At 34.6% G+C, this 18,656-nt stretch overlaps 1 protein-coding gene across 3 annotated transcripts in view; it reads right to left on the bottom strand.

Annotated features, from left to right (window-relative positions):
- Positions 1–18,656, bottom strand: part of LOC135101658 (calcium-dependent secretion activator-like) — a 503,368-nt gene that overhangs the window by 212,818 nt on the left and 271,894 nt on the right. For all 3 annotated transcript variants that reach the window (XM_064005957.1, XM_064005958.1, XM_064005959.1), the window contains one exon: positions 10,631–10,752. In XM_064005957.1, coding sequence (XP_063862027.1) covers positions 10,631–10,752 — 122 coding nt within the window. The remainder of the gene's footprint in view (positions 1–10,630; positions 10,753–18,656) is intronic.

Genomic DNA, 18,656 nt, shown 5'->3' with positions numbered 1-18,656 from the left:
CAAATAAACACTAAGACTGAAAGACATGAGAACAAAAGAGCACAAATGGATAGGCATCATGATGAAACAGAGGCCCATTCAAGTAAAAGAATGTGGCAGATATGACAATGTAGGGTTATAAAACACAATACAGTACAGTACTTTTGTTTGCCTTGGAAGGATAAGATCAGCATTTTATATCATAAACCAAAACTTAGCTAAATATGAATCATTAAAGCTATATAAATACAGATTTATAGGGATAATACCTCAACTGGTTTTGCCTATTCCTTCCTCTCTAAGTACAAACAAATATGTGTGATGCGAGGGTCAAGAAATTACATTACTGTAATTCATACATTAGTAAGCTTGTTACTGATGTTGAAGATAATGTTGCTGGTAATTTTCAAGCCCAAAAACTCTAGTCTTACATCATTATATTTGTTTTGATACTTTAGTCAAATATGGCATGTGATGTTTTAAGTGGTTTTCAAACTAGAAAACTATAGTTTTGCATTTGAAGCCTTACACCATCAAATTAGTTGGTTTATGATGATCAGATTTGATTGGGTAAGAGAAAGCATTATAGCAAATATATATAAATATATTAAATATATAGCAAATAAATATAACAAATATAGCACTTGAACATTTATATCATTGTTAGTTGTTGTACAGGTGATCTTTAGCGTTATTTCAAAGATAGAAAATTCAAGCTGAAAATGTCGAATCTGAAGCCTTAAGTCTGTATTTTTGTTAATCATAATCAACTAGGATCAGGTTAACTGCCCTTGCAAGACACTCATGCATTCATAAGATCATTAGTTGTCATGAAATTTTTTTTTTATTATTCTATGATAATGAACTGTGATCAGGCCAACTAGTGTTCTAGTGAAACACTCACATCAAACTTCCTAAGCCAAGCTTTCTATCATCTCAGCAGCAAACTGAATAGCAAAATGAGCTTTAGTACTAACATTCTTGTCAAGGAGACTGGATACCCATCAGAAAGTAAATAACACAATTGACTAATGAGGAAATGTGGGATATAATGAATACAAACAGAAAATGGAAAGAAAGTTGTTATGTAGTGACTGGGAGTACAAAGGTCTCCAAATGATCTTGGGATCTGATGATCATCATTATCCTGATGTCCAAAGTGCAATAATTTGTCCTGGTAACAGGTACAGTTCTCGGCTAAGAACCAAAGATTTATCCTGCCTTTTGATAAATTTTTCACTGTTTCTATTGAGCATTCAAAGGGAGCATTACAGTTACAAAGAATAAAAGCATTTTTGTATGATGTTACTGCACACATGAAGAGGAAAACAAAAATGGATAAGTTTTAGGATACCAGAGTGAGACAAGAGCTGCTAAGCATGGTCTTATCTCAAAGAAATGCTAAGCCATTACTAAGCATGTGTTATAAAATGTCTCAAACCCGCCAGATCTGCTGAGTGCGACTTTGCCCTGCCTTAGCAGATGACAAGATTTAAGCCACCACCAGAGGTAGCTCAAGCTGGCTAAGACAGTGCTCAGACAACAACAACTAATATGGCTGACAGAATTGGGTCCATGTACAAGCAATTGTACTTAAGTCCAAGTCCAAGTACCTGGATATTTTTCAAGTACAAGTACAGTCACTTTACTACATACTTGAGTCCAAGACCACAATAATTCCAGTCACAGATTCGTAAAGCACGAAAGGTAGTAGTTTTCATACATACACATTTAATGAGTACACTGTTAAAAGTGGGATTCACTATTGAAAAGTAAATGGAAATTCTACCTTTATTCTATTTTAGGATGACAGTAATAAACATATTCACACTTGTTGAGTAATGTGGTGCTGTACTGGCCCTGTCTACTGTAGCATGTTACCCATTGAGAAAATACTATTTAATTATGTTCCTTTATCATATATTACACTACAATATCATAGTACTCAATGTACATATTTAACCAATATTATCATCACAAAGTTCACTGGAATCTATATACAGTATATAACTTTTGATTCAGTGCAATATACTTGTTTGTACTGAATGTACTTGGTATTTCCAAGTACTTTGTATCTAAGTACAAGTAAAAGTAACATTGAATTTTTAAACTCCAAGTACAAATACATGATTATCTTTACTTAAGTCCAAGTCCAAGTCCAAGTAAAAGTACATGCACTTGTACCCAACCCTGATGGCTGAATGTCAACAAATATGAAGACAACATCCAAGGACCTTTTGTGAATGAAAGAATGTTCTCAAAAGTATAATGATGCTGACCTTATCAAGAGATGCAGACTGAATCATGAAGGAATAGTTTTTGTGATGGATTTACTGAGAGGGAACTACAAAGTCGTACTGATTGCAATCATGCTAGCAGTCACCCCAGAAATGGCCACTCTCAGATATTTGGGAACTCGAAAAATGCAGTTGTGCAATGGTGATTACTTTGAACTGTCAGAGTCTACAATTACCAGGGTTAAATGCCAAACTCTGAATGCTTTAGCTACTCTAAACATCGTTACCCAATTCATGGAATTTTCCAACAGACCCAGCAGAAATTTAAAGCAAGCAAAATTCATGGCTATTGCAAATTTCCCAGGAGTAGTTGAGATAATAGATGGGACTTATGTAAAAATTGTTACCTCTTGTGAGTATGAAAATGAGTTTGTGAACAGAAAGAACTATCACAGTGTCAATGTTCAAATTGTATTTGATGCAAATTATATGATCCTTGATATTAATACTAACTTTCATGGGTCTGTTCATGATGCAAGGATTTTGAATATGAGTGAATTAGTCTTGCCAGAGTAAGGGAACATGTGAGACTGGGATTTGTTTTGATTACTGGGAGATGCATTAAGCTTGTCTCAAAAGTTCACTGACATTAATCATAACCAAGTAGAAAATACTGATATTTATAGATATACCATTATTTACTGTTGTATGATCTATTTATGGTATATTCATGTAGAAGTAAGGTAATTTTGTTATTTGCTGTTTTGTCTTCATGCTTTTCATACATTTGTTTGGACTTTGCCTTTCCTTAACTGAGTCATGGCTCAACAAGACTCAACCTATTGTATAAATAAGTCTTAGCCAGAATGGCTCAGCTAAGTACACTCTAAGTCAAAATTTAAGAAATGTTAAGTTTTTCCTATAAATACCAGCCAAGGATCTCAATGGTACCAGTCATATATAGTAAATAAATAAGAGGAAAAAGAAAACAATAAAGACTAAAAATATTGCAAGGACAAAGTATAAGGAATGGAGCAAGAAGAAACTCTTTTGGTTACCTCTCTTATGAATTTTTCATGAAGCAAACATCAAAATAAATTATCAAACCAAATAATTGTCATGAAAAAAAAAAAAATAAAAAAAAATAAATAAATAAATAAAAATGAATAATACCTTACTAAGGTTCTAAATTTTACCGTGAAAGTAGCAAATCAAATACATACATATAATCTGTAAGTGATCATTCAGTACTTGATGAAAAATTAGGATGCAATATATGGTTCCCCTGCAAAATTATTACTACCAATATTGTTTCAAGTATTTTTATATCTTACAGAATACTTACAATAAATTATTGCACCATTAATAATTATCAATCTGACAAAGACTTTTGTCTTACCTCCTGAGAAAAACAATTTAAAAAAGTGAAAGTAAGGTTAAAGATACATATCTCTTCTACATTACCTACATAGTTAATACATAAAGTACAATGTTCTTTTTAAAAATAATTTCAATTAGTGCCTGGCAAACATACTTGGGATTCCAGTTGTTACTTGTAGTATGATCAACAACTTTTTGTCTTCTATTTGCTGCAATGGGATTCTTAATCTTATTTCTCACAATATGTTTCAAGCAAATTTATTTTACACTATTTCACAGTAAATGCAGTGCAGCTTCTACATTATTACACAACAACAAAACTAGTTCAATGAAGTGCAAGTTTAGTTATCTAACTCCTAGAAAAAAGAATACCTATGCTCTTTGTCTGTGCTGTCTAACTCCAGTAATGAATATAAAACCTCAAGAATTTACATTAAAAAAGGAAAAAGAACTGCAATGATGCTGTACCAAGTTTAGATCAATTCCATTTGACTTATCAGTAGTCATTATGCCACAATCAGAATCATGTACACTTTATGTTTGGTGGTACACTTTTATCAGTGTGATCTCAATTTCATAAAGTACTACCAAGGTACTCTCAAAAGCTGGAAAATAAACAGGAACTGAATGTACAAAGGAGAAATGCCTGTGGCATTATGTGTAGAATCCATGAACTATAGTGCTATGTGTTTTTTTTTTTCTGTGTTTAACTGCTTTTTTGCTATTTTTTCAATGTTAAAGTTTCACTTTGGAATGTAGTAGTACCTCAACTTACAAGTTTTTCAAGATATGAGCTGTCACTTGAACAATTATTTGTTTTGAGTTGTGATCCAAAATCCAATATACAAGTGAACCTCAGCTATGCCACCACTAGCTGGCACAGTGCACTTCAATTGTTTTCATATATTTGTTATTTATAAATGCATTTTCTTATAGTAAACCCTCAATACAATGAACACATGAGAGAGAGAGAGAGAGAGAGAGAGAGAGAGAGAGAGAGAGAGAGAGAGAGAGAGAGAGAGAGAGAGAGAGAGAGAGAGAGAGAGAGAGAGAGAGAGAGAGAGAATCATTGGCCATTGTCAAGGTCACTCACTGGCTGTCACACAGCCACAATTCATCTCTCAAACATGCGGTTGACTGTGTCAGGAAACCCTCCTGCATTTTAAGAACTAAGATGTTCATAAAATAAAGCAAGCATTCAATAATTTTGAAATATGCTGTAATTTGCAAAGTCTTATAAAATAAAATGAGTGTTTGATAGGGGTCATTACACAAGAAATTTGGTAAAGAGGTTTGTTATATCAACAGTTTACTGTTATGTTTTTAAATGAAAAAAAAAAGTGTTTTTTGGGGCCTGGAATGGATTAATAACATTTCAGTTAATTTCAATGGAGAAAGTTTATTTGACATATGAGCAAATTGAATTACAAGCTCTGTCAGGGAACAAATTAAACTCATAAGTCGAGGTACCACTGCATTTACACTTAAGTGACAGATATGAAGGAACAGGAAGTTTGTATCAAATACTACTTCAAACTTAGCAAATGCTGCAAAAAAACTTACACAATTCTTAAAAAGAAATTTTGTTATGATACTTTGAGCCATATGCAGGTTATCACTGATTTAATCAGTTAAACTTTAACCACCATACTGCTGAAAATATTGCAAAATTATTCTTGAAGAGTGTAGGTAATTGATATGTAACATCTGCAACATTAAGGTGCTGTCATGCAGAACCTGGCAGTTCATTTTGTCAGATGAACTCAACATGAAACAGATTGCTGTAACATTTATACTATCGATGTTATATAACAACCATAACCGATATTGGCTGGACAAGACTTGTGAGAGTTCAAAAGCAATCAGAAATCATCCAGATTCCTTTTCCAAACTTATACCAGGCCACCTGGTATTATTTATTTGTAAAGATTCTCAGGTTTAATGGAGTATTTCACTAATTTCCTTGAGTCTATATGTATGTCATTATTTTCTATCAAACTAATCTTTCTTTAAGTTTAATGTTTCTGTCCAAACAGGCATAAAAATAGTTTAGGTTCTTCCCTACACTCATCAACCATTTTCTCCTGAAATCTCTTTTTTACCTTCATTCTTTCCTTCTCACCTTCAGATATTCATTCCTTGCTAGTTTAAATGCAACTCTGTAATAAGCCTTAATCACTGCTGATAAAGATGTTAAGAGATTATATTGATGATGATGATGATGATGATGATGATGATGACACATGAGATCAAAATAGATAATGATTATGTGATGAGCAGCAGAATCATCATCATCATTATCATCATTACCTCTGATATTCAGCTCCGATCACACAACCCTGGTCCACACAAATGATGGACATGGGAAAAATATCCAGGACATACTGTGCAAACAAATTCTATACTAGTGCCACAGCACACTCCCATCTATAACTGTTGTCCTGCCTCACTCATTCCTCTTTCACTTCTTTCCTTTCCAGACTAAATGGACCTCTTTCCTTCATTTGAACCTCTCAGTCAATTCATTTATATACACAAATCTTTCTTTCACCTCCATTCATGATCATTCCCTATTCATATTTCTTACTGAAATCACGCCAAGCCTGTTCTCTGACTAGCCAAAACTTCTTCGTCAATAGAAAATCTCAGCCTTTCTACATCTAATTTCCCTCATGACACCATTGCCATCTCGTCTATCTCTAAAGCTGAACTCTGCTAAAACTTTTGCTGAAAATGCAATGCTAGATTATTCAGGTCTTGTTCCCCCCTCTCTATCCTTCAGCTATTTCATGTCTCTCACTAAGACCTTTCCTAATGATGCTTTTTGTGCTCTTGTTGGCCTTAATTCTCAGAAGGCTTATGGATCTGATAGGGTCCTTCCTATCATTCTCCAAATTGTGCCTGCTTGCTTGTACCTTACCTGGTACAAGCAACTCTGTTTCTCAACATCAACCTTTCCTTTCTGTTGGAAGTTTGCCTACATTCAGCCTCTTCCTAAAAAGGGTGACCGCTCTAATCCTGCAAACTACTGCCTTATTGATTTAATTTGCTGCCTTTCTAAATTTTTTTTATCTATTCACAACAAAGATTCTTAAACATTTATCACTTCACAACCTGATATCTGATTGCCAATATGGATTCTGTCATGGCCACTCTACTGGTGATCTTTTGGCTTTCCTTACTAAGTCTTAGTCATCCACTTTCAGGGATTTTGGTGAAATTTTTGCGGTTGCCTTAGATGTATCAAAAGTATTTGACAGAGTCTGGTACAAAGCTGCAATCTCCAAACTACCCTCCTACAGCTTCTATCCTTCTCTCTGTAACTTCATCTCAAGTTTCCTTTCTGACACCACTGTGTGAAGTCACCTTGTTAAGGTGGTGAGGCTTGAAGCATGGTCAGTACCACCTTCTTTAATGACTCACCTGTCACTGGATGGTTTTGTATCTGTCAGCTCTGTGGACTCAGAGCTCCCCTTTGGCACCATATGACTGCAATGTTGCTGAGTATTCCCTTTCCTTTAATCAATGAAAATCCTTTCTGACAATTCTACTGCTGCTGTGGTAGATAGTTACTCTTCTTATAAGCTTATTAACGGTGGTGTTCCTCAGGGTTTTGTCCTGTCAGCCACTTTCTATTAATCATTAATGTTAAGTCAAACTTACTGTCTTGTCCACTCCTACACTGATGATACCACTTAGCACTTTTCCATGGCTTCTTTGATCTTTCTTAATTTTTTTTATCAAGGCAGAACAAACTTGGTGTTGTTAAGTACCTCAAACACTCAATTCCTATGTCTATGAACTCAAACTCAACACAAGCTTCCAGAGAAGTATACCCTCTTCTTCAATGACACTCAACAGTCTTCTTCTACAGTGATCATCCTCAGTCTGTTATTTACAAATAATCTAAATTGGAAACTTCACATCTCATCTCTTGCTAAAACAACTTCTATGAAGTTAGGTATTCTGAGTGATCTGCCCATTTTTCTCACTCTCCTGGCTGCTAACTCTTACCTGCCCAAGTATGGTGTACACTTCACATATGTTTAAGGGAGGGTTCCACTCATAGTACTTTTTTGAACAGGATGGAATGTCTTATCAACTCCTCTCCTCTAACTAACTGTCTTCAGCCTTTCTCTTTCTTTGCCACAATGTTATGTATCTTGCTACCTTCTACCACTATTTTCATGTCGACTGCTCTTTTGATTTTGTTGACTGCATACCTCCCCTCCTCCCATGGCCTTGTTGCACAAGACTTTCTGTTTTCTCTCACCCATATTCTGTTTCTGTATCTTCCCATTCCTATGACTTGAATTCTTTCAAGACCAATGTTTCAAGACACTTCTCTTCCAATTTTAGATAATCCTTTTGAATATTTCCCTTAGGGACTGGCATGTCAGTGGCCTTTTTTCTTAATTTTCTGAATCCTTTGGCCACTCTTATATAAAAAAATATGTATATAATAAATAAATAAATAAATAAATAATAAAAGGCACAAGTTGTGTACCATGAGTGTTCTGTTGTGTCCACTCTTTAGATAAATTTCTTACCATTTCAAAACTTGCAGCATCACAAAACAGGCATTAAAAGAAAAAAATAAAAGATTTACAGTGAGCACAGTATTAAACATCAGCAGCACCACCCTTTTGTTTAACGTCCTTATTACAATAAAGAAAATAAAAAATAAAGGGAAAATGTATACACATAAATAAACCATACTAAAAATTTTAAGACTTCTATGCAAATATAAGATGTGGTATAGCTGTAGTTCTTGGGAGCATAAAGGTCCCAAAAATTATCTTGGAACCCAATGATTATTGTGGTGCCAGTGTACATATGTTTATAAGGCAATATATTTTGTACATATGTTTATAAGGCAATATATTTTGTCCTTCTGGTTGATCAGGGGTTCCATCCCTGGGAAAAGCTCTCAAGGCCAAAGACTTTTTTTCACCTACAAATAAATTTCTCATTATTTCAGTGAATAGTCCAAAGGAGACATTACACTGGTAGTAGAGGTAAAGATTCCCATCAAATAACACCATGTTTTTGTAAGTATATCTGGGCAAAGTTTGCCCCTCATTCTTTATCTAAAGATCAGTCAAATACAAAGTGAAGTCTAATGTTTTATGGTACAGGTTGACATTAAAAAATCAGGCCATCAATAATCCAGTTCCTTCAGATTTCTGCATGAATTTCAGAGCACATTTTCAAATTTACACCATGAATTGATCTAAACAGAGGGAGCAATTTGTGTTGTGACCAGGAGTATAAAATTATCTTGGGGGCCTGATAATCATTATGGACTCAAAATCCAAGGCACTGTCCTTCTGTTCTCCTGGTCAGGGAATCAATCCCTAGCTACAAGCTCTCATGGCTAAAGATTTATCCCACTTTCAAATTAATTTCTGTGTTTCTAAAGATTGTTCAATGGAGGCATTACACAGCTACTCTGCTATAGCATTAATACTTGCCTTGACAGATCAAAACTCACAGTGAACAAAATAAGTGATGAAGCATGTCCCCAATTTTCATATACTGCCTCAAAATTTCATTAGTAGCAAGATACCTCCCCTTTAAGCATAAATTACAGCCTACCTTCTCCTGGGTTTACTTTTACAAAATTTCCACAAGCAAGTGAAATCCATTTCTTTACACAACACCAAGGTAAGAACTTCTCAAACATTAGTGGGGGTGATCACCTAATGATCCTGCACCCTTATCTTAACGATTTGAGTACTTTTTGATGAGGTTTTGATATGGTGAATCCCCATACTTTCAGATAACATTCCCATGATTGTTCTGCATATGTCTGGTAACTTCCTTGGCCTTGTGATACTGGCTGCCACTGTGCATGAAGACAGAGGCAATAGAAATATGATATGACTACAAGATTTTCTTCTCCAGTATCTTCAAATGCCAATGTGTACCCAAAGTAGTTTTACAAAGAGGGAAATACAGACTCCCATGATCCTCCAGACAGAATAATAAAGATTCATTATCTTGATGGTATAGGGGAGCTCATGCTTATTCCTCTTAGCAGAGCAATGAACTTCAATTCTTCTTTCCTCCAAATTGTTTCTCATGCTGTAGTTTAGAGATGAGAGAAAACTTGTAAGGCAGCTGGAACAGCCATGTGATGGTCAATCTGCTTTGATTTCCTTTACTGGGATATTCTCTTCCCTTAGAGTAAACAGATGGAATTTCTTTATATGATACCTCTATGATTCAGATGTAAATATACATATAATAGTGATCTGGCTGAGGAACAAAATACAATCAATGTTGAATCCCAAGGCACAATGAACTCCTTGCAGGCTCTCAACCACACCAAATACTATGTCAAGCCTGTCAAATGTCACTAAATTTTCTCATTTCCAAGTGAATGAATACTGGGGTACTAAATGAAGCCACATTTCTACATATACAATAAACATGACTTCTGTCATTACTTACTGTACCCACTGTATATAATAACTTAAAAAGACTATGTTTAAAAACTTGTTCATCATTTTACCAACCACTTAAAAAAGACAACATTATATAAAGAAAAAATATATCTATATTAGTATAAAAAAGGCAACTTAAGAAGCCAGGGTAAGAATTCATTACCCCTAAACTGTGACTGGTAGGGCCTGAGGCCTGAGATGCTACGACATCATCTTGACAAATGTTTAAGTTACAACCAATCTTATTTGATGATGAAGATAAGAACATGAAATCATAATACAATATGAGATTTATCTCCTTCATTAATTCCTATGCAAAGATTACTTTTGCTCCTTTGTCTTTCCAAGGAGTGCTAACCAAGATGTTTTAACTTATTCTGCACAGTATTTCAGTTCATAGACAAATGATACTACCAACATCTATATCCCTTCTCTGAATTCTGCAAGATAAAAGAATAGATTATGACATTATATAGGTATGAATTACTAGCATGTTTCTATTTTCTACCTAACACATCAAAGGAACAATTAGCAAAATGATTTATGATGGTTCTTTATGGAGATATATTTTATGACATCTCTTACATTGGTTTTGATGCCTCTGCTTGGTCAGTCTGAAGCTTTTCTCCACCCTCCACCTCCATCGTGCAGTAAACTATTCTGTTTGGTGGTAGATGTTTGATCTCCCGCACCTCCATCACCAGCACCTGCCCAGAGAAAAGTTAATTAAGCATTGATGATACAATGCATTCAATAACACTAACACACAAAAGAGTCTTATACATCTATGAGACCTGCCTTTAAAATTTTCAACAAATTTTGATATATATGTTTGTACTTGCATGTACAAACATGTAAGTTTGCAATATAAGTTTTAAACTTATTAATGATGCTGCATGCACACCTGAACTAATTTAATTTTGTATTAATAAACAATTACCTACATATCTATTAATTAATCACCTATCTAATTATCTATAAATGATGGAAATTTATTTACCTATCCATCTAAATATCTATTGAGGAGATGCATTTACAACGCTCACTAAATCTATGCACCTCTGGAGTTTAACTGAATGACGCAAGTTCATTAAATATCACAGTACTTCCGTGATAAACCTATAAATCACAGATCAAAGTTTGACTGTCATGATATTAATAATGTGATAATACTTGCCTTCAAAAATCATCTATTTGTATGACATATATTACCATTCTCTAGTACATAAATTATATATAAAACAAAATATCATGTCTTGATTACAATGAGTAAGCCAAAAAATCTTATTTTAGCAGTAAAACTTGTGATCCACATCTATATAGACTTAAAAATATTATATGCCATGACTTTCAAGACAAAATATTAAATATACAAAATTAAGAAAAAATATTCTGAGAATGGTAACTTGCAAATATGGCAAAGTAGTTTGCATTGTTACAGGAAACAAAATTGTCAGTTACATAATGAGAACAAGTTCCATTCAGAAGTCATGAGTCAATTAATTTTTGGTCCTCAATTGCTTACAGATTATATAAAATGAAAATTAAGGAAAAGATATTTGGTTATGGCAATTGTGAAGTTTGAATGAAGTGTCATATTTGTAGATCTGATGAAAATCTAATTCAAACTAGGATTGTATATTCCATTTGCAAGTACCTGTTTATATAAAAACCAAAGCCTAGCAGTCTTGCAATTAGCATACTTGTCTCACAAATGCAATCTTGGGCTGAAGTTCCTGGCTAGATACAGATCATTTTACTTTATTTTCTTTGATACATAGCATAGAATTAACATAGATCAAATTTTAAAAGTTGTGACCTCTTTACGTGTGTATAGTACTACTGAAGCAAAAGGCTTGCAGTTTTGTCCTATATGCTAAAGGAGCTTGTATTTATATAACTGCAGTGAATAGGACATTAGATAAATTTATATCATCTGCTTTCATTTAGCTTGCTTAAAGAAAAAATTCATCGTACCTGGAACTAATATCATCTCCAATTCCTTTTAAATATCAAACCTACCTGATAAGGTAAACCTCTCGACAGGAAATAAATAACTAGTTTTTAAAAGCCATACAGTATCCATATGCCTTTGATATTCCATTATTTCCTATTAAAAGATTTCATCTAATTATTTGTTATATAGCTTTCTTTACTTCCTCTACTTATCACTATTTGAACTTATCTAATCTTCCTTTGTATCCCATCTGCTTAAAACATAATAAGAGACTGGCTATAGACACATTCTCTTTATTTTTTTCCATGAAAAATTCATCATGTAGTCATGTAGGTGACTAGACCATGGCAGCATAATTCAGTCTTAATCTTCCTTATGCAACTATCAATTCTCTCCTAGAATTTTTCAATTCATGTAATGTCCATGTTTGTCAAAAACTTATAATTTTTTTCAATATTCACATGTGTTAGAGGATTTGTATGCATGTGTTTATCTCACTGTTGTAGTGTACAAGACCTATGCTACATTTATATAGTTCTGTTTCTGTATTTATTAGTTAAGGTTTTCCTTCTATTATGTGAATCCCTTGTTCATATTATCTCTTATAGACTATTTCAAATATCTGCTTTTCTTTGAGGAAGCTGCGAACATAATGCAAGATCATAAAAAAAATTAAGAGAATAAGAGAAGGTGCAAAAATCCAGAAGTGTGGAAGTTCCTACCTATTTCCACCTACAACCTAACTATATCCACCTATAACCCTTAGTCATAAGGTTATCTAATATCTACCTATATCCACCTATAACCTACCTGTATCTACCTATAACCCTTAGTCATAAGGTTATCTAATATCTTTTAAAGTTCCCAACAGACTCAAACATAATAATCTTATTACTATTAAATTTATGCCAGTCATTTACCACTTTATTAAAAAAAAAAAATCTTATTTCTTTTCAAATCTATCTTTATCAAACTTGAGCACATTACTTTAAGTTACTAACACTGAAGATTTTGCCTACAATATCTTTATCATATCTCTCATGTCACTTGAAATGCAACAGAAAGACTACAAACTACATAGGTTACAAGGTAAAACTGGGAAAAACACATGGGAGAGAGAGAGAGAGAGAGAGAGAGAGAGAGAGAGAGAGAGAGAGAGAGAGAGAGAGAGAGAGAGAGAGAGAGAGAGAGAGAGAGAGAGAGAGAGAGAGAGAGAGTTGGGAAAATGGTTAGATTAGATGGAGGACATGCATATGTAGGAAAAATGAGATTGGGATAGGATGGGGGAAGAAAGGTCATTCAGGAAGGACATCAGAAAGATAGAGGAAGAGAAGAAAGATGGAGAAATGCAGCATGGCAAGTGTGTGAAGCAGAGACAGAACAGGACAATGTGCACTGGAGAGACAGGAACATTGCAGGATGGACAGAGGGTTGGAGAGAAGATCAGGTGAGAATGGGTGAGGCACATGTAATCAATACATAATTGGGTAAGGTAGTCTACTGTCTATTCCTGTAAAATAGATAAACCAAAGATAGACAGGATTTAATGATGTGCAGTTTGTTAATAATTACATTACTCATAATTTAACAGTTCCAACCTGGGTGTGCCCATTTTCAGAGTTAGATTCCTTGGCACTAATTTTAATTTATCACTTACAGCCAGCTGTTTTGTTTTATGTTCAGGGTAATACAGCATTCATACAAATATTGCTTATTTTTAGCTTATACATATATATATATATATATATATATATATATATATATATATATATATATATATATATATATATATATATATATATATATATATATATATATATATATATGCTTGTGAGAAGGGCTTGTCCATATGGAATTTTATGTCACAGAGGACAGCATAGACATGTAAATAGACACACAGTAGTGACAGCATTCTTTTATTCTTTGTTACATTTTGATAAACACAATCTCATCTTCAGGCTATCAACTAAAACCAGGTAAAAATTATTAAACCACTAAAAACACACTTATCTTATGAAGAGAGGGAGGAAGCTACAGTCCTCTGCTGATAACCCAGCCAGCCATTCGCCTACAGAAAGAGCTCAGAGTTCGTACTAACCAATCATTGGGTAGAACTGAGACCACTCATACATCACACACTGGGACAGTGAGGTCACAACCCCTTGGGTTACATCCTATACCTACTTGCTACTAGGTGAACAGGGGTTACAGATTAACAGATTGCCTTGTCGCATCCAGGACTTGAACCTAGACCTTCTCAGCTGTGAGCCAAGTGTGCTAACCACTACACTACACAATGTGTGTATCCATATGTTGGTGTACAGGAGATAAGGTGCTACTAGGTGAACAGGGGTTACAGATTAACAGATTGCCAAGCCGCACCCAGGACTTGAACCTAGACCTTCTAAGCTGAGAGTCACGTGTGCTAACCACTACACTACACAATGTGTGTATCCACTTCAAGGGAAGTGCTTTTAGTGTTTATATGGTTTTTACCTGTTTTTAATTGATAGCTTGAAGATGGGATTGATTGTTTTTTTTCCCAAAATGTAACAAAGAATGAAGGAATGCTGCCACTACTGTGTGTGTATGCTCTCTCTCTCTCTCTCTATATATATATATATATACAGTGGGAAATGTTTAAATGTTATGATCACCTTCAGTTTGGCAGTAAGTGGGTTACTCTTTTCTGTGTCACTCTGTAAGACTTCCCTCACTAAATCAGTGATAAAGGCAATACCTTTGTGGTCTAAACAGTATCTTCTAATAAGTTCCATGTCAATAAGTTCATTCATTGCATCCATTCTGGATAAATAATTTCTGAGCTAGAGATGTTGTGAAATGGCCATCTTGGCTGTGGGAGCATCTGTCGAAAGCCACTAAGACAGTCTGCACAGATTGATTGATTAACTGTTTGAGTTTATTGCCATAAATAGGTTTTACAATACATATGTACAATGAACATTTGTGGCATTAGTCTGTTGAGCATTTGCTCCCTAGAGGACAGAAGATAAACATACCTTATTGCAGTATGGCGAGTGCAGCAATACATTTTAATCATACCCTAAATATTCCTTATTGATATGTGAACATACCTAGGATATCTAATTATTCATAAGAAAATCGTATCCTAACAGTAAAACATGCATAAATTTGTCTCAAATTTTGCCTCTGTAAATCATACAAATATTATTTTTTTTATTTAACTTTAAATGTATTGAAATTATTTAATTGTTTTCACATCACATGGAAATCCATTCCAGCATTGTGGCCCTACATGATGTATGGAGAATTTATATAGTATTGTACATGACTGAGATAAAATCAAATCATTATTATTTCCCCTTGTGCCTTGACCATGATGAAAAACCTTAAATATTCTTGTATTGTGGTTGCTGTTATTTAAATCAATAAAAATACTAAGTAGCATAAAATACTTCTTGACCAAATCAAATTTCAACAACCATAGTTCGTTAAACAGCATATCAGTGGGATCGTATTTTCTTTAAAGCAAACTGTTCTGATCAGTTTCTTTTGAGATACAAAAACATTTCTTATAAATATAGGCCAAGAACATCCCAATATAGCAACACAAAAGGCAATATAGGGATAACAAAGGGGATAATAAATACTCTGTAATACCTTGATAGTAAGGTTGCGACTAACCTATATATAATTCCACATGTTTTTGATAAATTTGTGCAAACAGACTGTATATGATCCTTCCAAATTAAATTTTTATCTATAATAACACCTAATAATTTAGTACTAGTAATTTGTTGTAGTTCACACCCTCTTAAAGATACTGAACCAAAATAAAAAAAAAAATAAAAAAACGATTTTGAAATAGTATATAACTAGTCTTTTTAATGTTAACAGATAAATCTGCCAAGACCCAACTTGATATCTTTTCTAATTCACTATTCAGTTTTGTATGTAACTAATCTAATGTTTTATCTGTCATGAGGAGATTAGTGTCATCTAGGAACTGATTAATCCATTATACACTGACTCCTATGAGGAAAGTAGTTTGGTTTTTGAATATTTTAGATTTTAAATGGCATTCAGGAACAAATTAAGTTCAAGAAACGAGGTTCCATTGTATGTAAACAAGGTGTTCCAAAAGGAAAGTCATATATGACTTGAAAGATCAAGTCATTTTAAGTGGGACACATTCTTTGGTTAAATGCTCTTAATACCATGGTTTAGAAATTACAGGGCATTTTATTATGTATGCACTAAGAGTTGGTGAGAAGGAGTGGGGAGAGGGCAGCAAAGGTGGACATTGGCACCATAAGGATGCTATTTCATTACACATCAACGTTTTCATAAATAAAGATATAACTGAATTCAAGAACGCAATGTATCATTGTAGTAAATAATAGCTAAAAAAACATCACATGCCATATGGCAACAGTGACCAGCTGGACATTGTGGGATGGCCTGCGTGCAGCTACTTGCTACTGATGCACATCCATATTCAAATGCCCTATAATTTCTAAACTATAGCATTAACAGCATTCAACTACAGAATATTTCCAACTTAGAATGACTTGATCTTTCATTTCTGAGAATATGTAACATCCTGTGGGCATTATAGCGATAAATTATCATGATAATTTATCACAATAACGATATCGGGTTATCATTTATCCAATAATTATTCCTCCTGCATTATCAATTCATTGGTATCACCAATACTTTTGGTTCCAAACTAGCAATAATCAATAATTTTATTTTTTGGAATATGAGGATATTGAAGTTTTGAACTTTTGAAATCAAATATGGTTATTTTATTTAAAACAGTACTTTTCATTGCTGAAGAGACAAGATAAACATTGTATTTGAATTTTTCTAAGATTTTTCTAAATTTCAAAGATAAAGATAAAAATAAAGATTTGGATTTATTGATTTTTTATTTAGGATATTGATATTTTCATCGCTAGTATCGGAACTTTGGATATATTGATTTATCGGTTATTGGGTGATGAATCTATTCTGAGTTATCACTAATAAGGTTATCATTATCAATTTAATGGTTATTGTGATAATTTTTTTCATTATTGTGCCTAGCTATAGAGATTGTGCTCCCTCAGCAGCAGCGGCAGACCCCACCAGGTGAGTCTCACATTTTTATATTTGAAGCAGTTTAGAAATTGCAAGGGACTGTGATCTGAGAAAATAGTTACCTTGGGCTCATAGGCAGGCATATAAACTTCAAAATGCTGCTGTGCCAAAATTATACAAAGGAGCTCTTGTTCAATAACTGAATTTTCACAACTTCTGAGTTGTGGTGAACTTCTCAGACAAATAGCAAACGGGATGATTGACTTGATTATCATCTGGCTGTATCAGTACAAGCTGGCATTGACAGCTAAGGCAAAAGGCCTTGAAAAATCAGGTGCCCTTAACACAGGTAGGCTGCACAGCACAGATTTTTCTTCACAAAGGATCCTTGCACTCTCCTGTCTAATTCCAGCAGTCTCCCTTCTATAGGAGGTCTGTTAAGGGGACCAGTAAGGTAGAATACCCAGGAACAAACTAATAGCAGTATCCGATTACCCTGAGGATCCTCTGGAGAATTCAACGATAGGTCAGGGTGGGAAACCACCTGATCACCTCCACTTTGGCCTTAGGAGGGGTAACGTAAACTTGACCCACAACATATCCCAAATATTGGACTTGGGCCTTAATGAAGTCACACTTATCAAGAATGACTACTAAGCCAGCCTCCTGCAGATGCACAAACAGAACCTCCACATTATTAAGGTGGTCATACCAGTTAGTGTCACAGATCATCACATTTTTAATATAAATGACAGTGTGGCACACCTTCTACTACTATGTCCATCAATTGCTAGAAATGGGCCAGGACATTTTTGAGGCCATAAAGGATGACCTGGCTCTGATACACAGCACCATTTGCCACAAAGCTAGCAATGTCTTTGGCCCAGTCAGGCAGGGGACTTGCCAATAGCCCTTGACATGATCAATTTTCATTATGAAGGTGGCTGCCCTAATTCAGTCCACAGAATCATCTATCCTAAGAAGGTGATAAGTGTCAACCTAAGACAGAGAATTTACCTTTCTGAAATCTAAACAAAACCTAACCTGGTCATCAGGGTTAGGCTGGAGGGTGATAGGAGAACTCCACTTACAATAGTTCCATTTGATTAGACCATTATCCAGTATGTACTTCAAATCCTCCTCCAACAGCTGTTGTTTATGGGGATTTACATGATAGGGAGCCAGTTTGACAGGGGCAGCAACCTCTATATCAATATCATGTTCAACAATTGCCGTTTTCCCCGGGACACTGATGAAGACCGAGGGGTATTTTCCGAAACAGTCTAACATCTCACATTGGCACCCTGGACCCAAGTGACTCAGTTTTTCTTTTAGGAGCTGGGCACTATTCTGCTCCCATTACTCTACAGGCACAGTCTGCTCGGGACAAAAATTATCAGGTTCTTCTCCATCATTTCCCAGAAATAAAACTAAAGGCACCTCTTCCATAGCTGAAACTAAAGGGGTTGGCTGGCTATTCTTATAGTAATAAGAATAGCCAGAGCTGAGTCCACTTCTGCCGATCAAGAGCAGCAACCACATAATCCAATTCACCCGCTCGCTTCTCTACTAAGTAGGGACTGCTGT

This window comes from Scylla paramamosain, chromosome 6, assembly GCF_035594125.1.
Source record: "Scylla paramamosain isolate STU-SP2022 chromosome 6, ASM3559412v1, whole genome shotgun sequence".
Lineage (NCBI taxonomy): Eukaryota > Metazoa > Arthropoda > Malacostraca > Decapoda > Portunidae > Scylla > Scylla paramamosain.
This window is presented reverse-complemented; position numbering and strand designations above follow the sequence as displayed.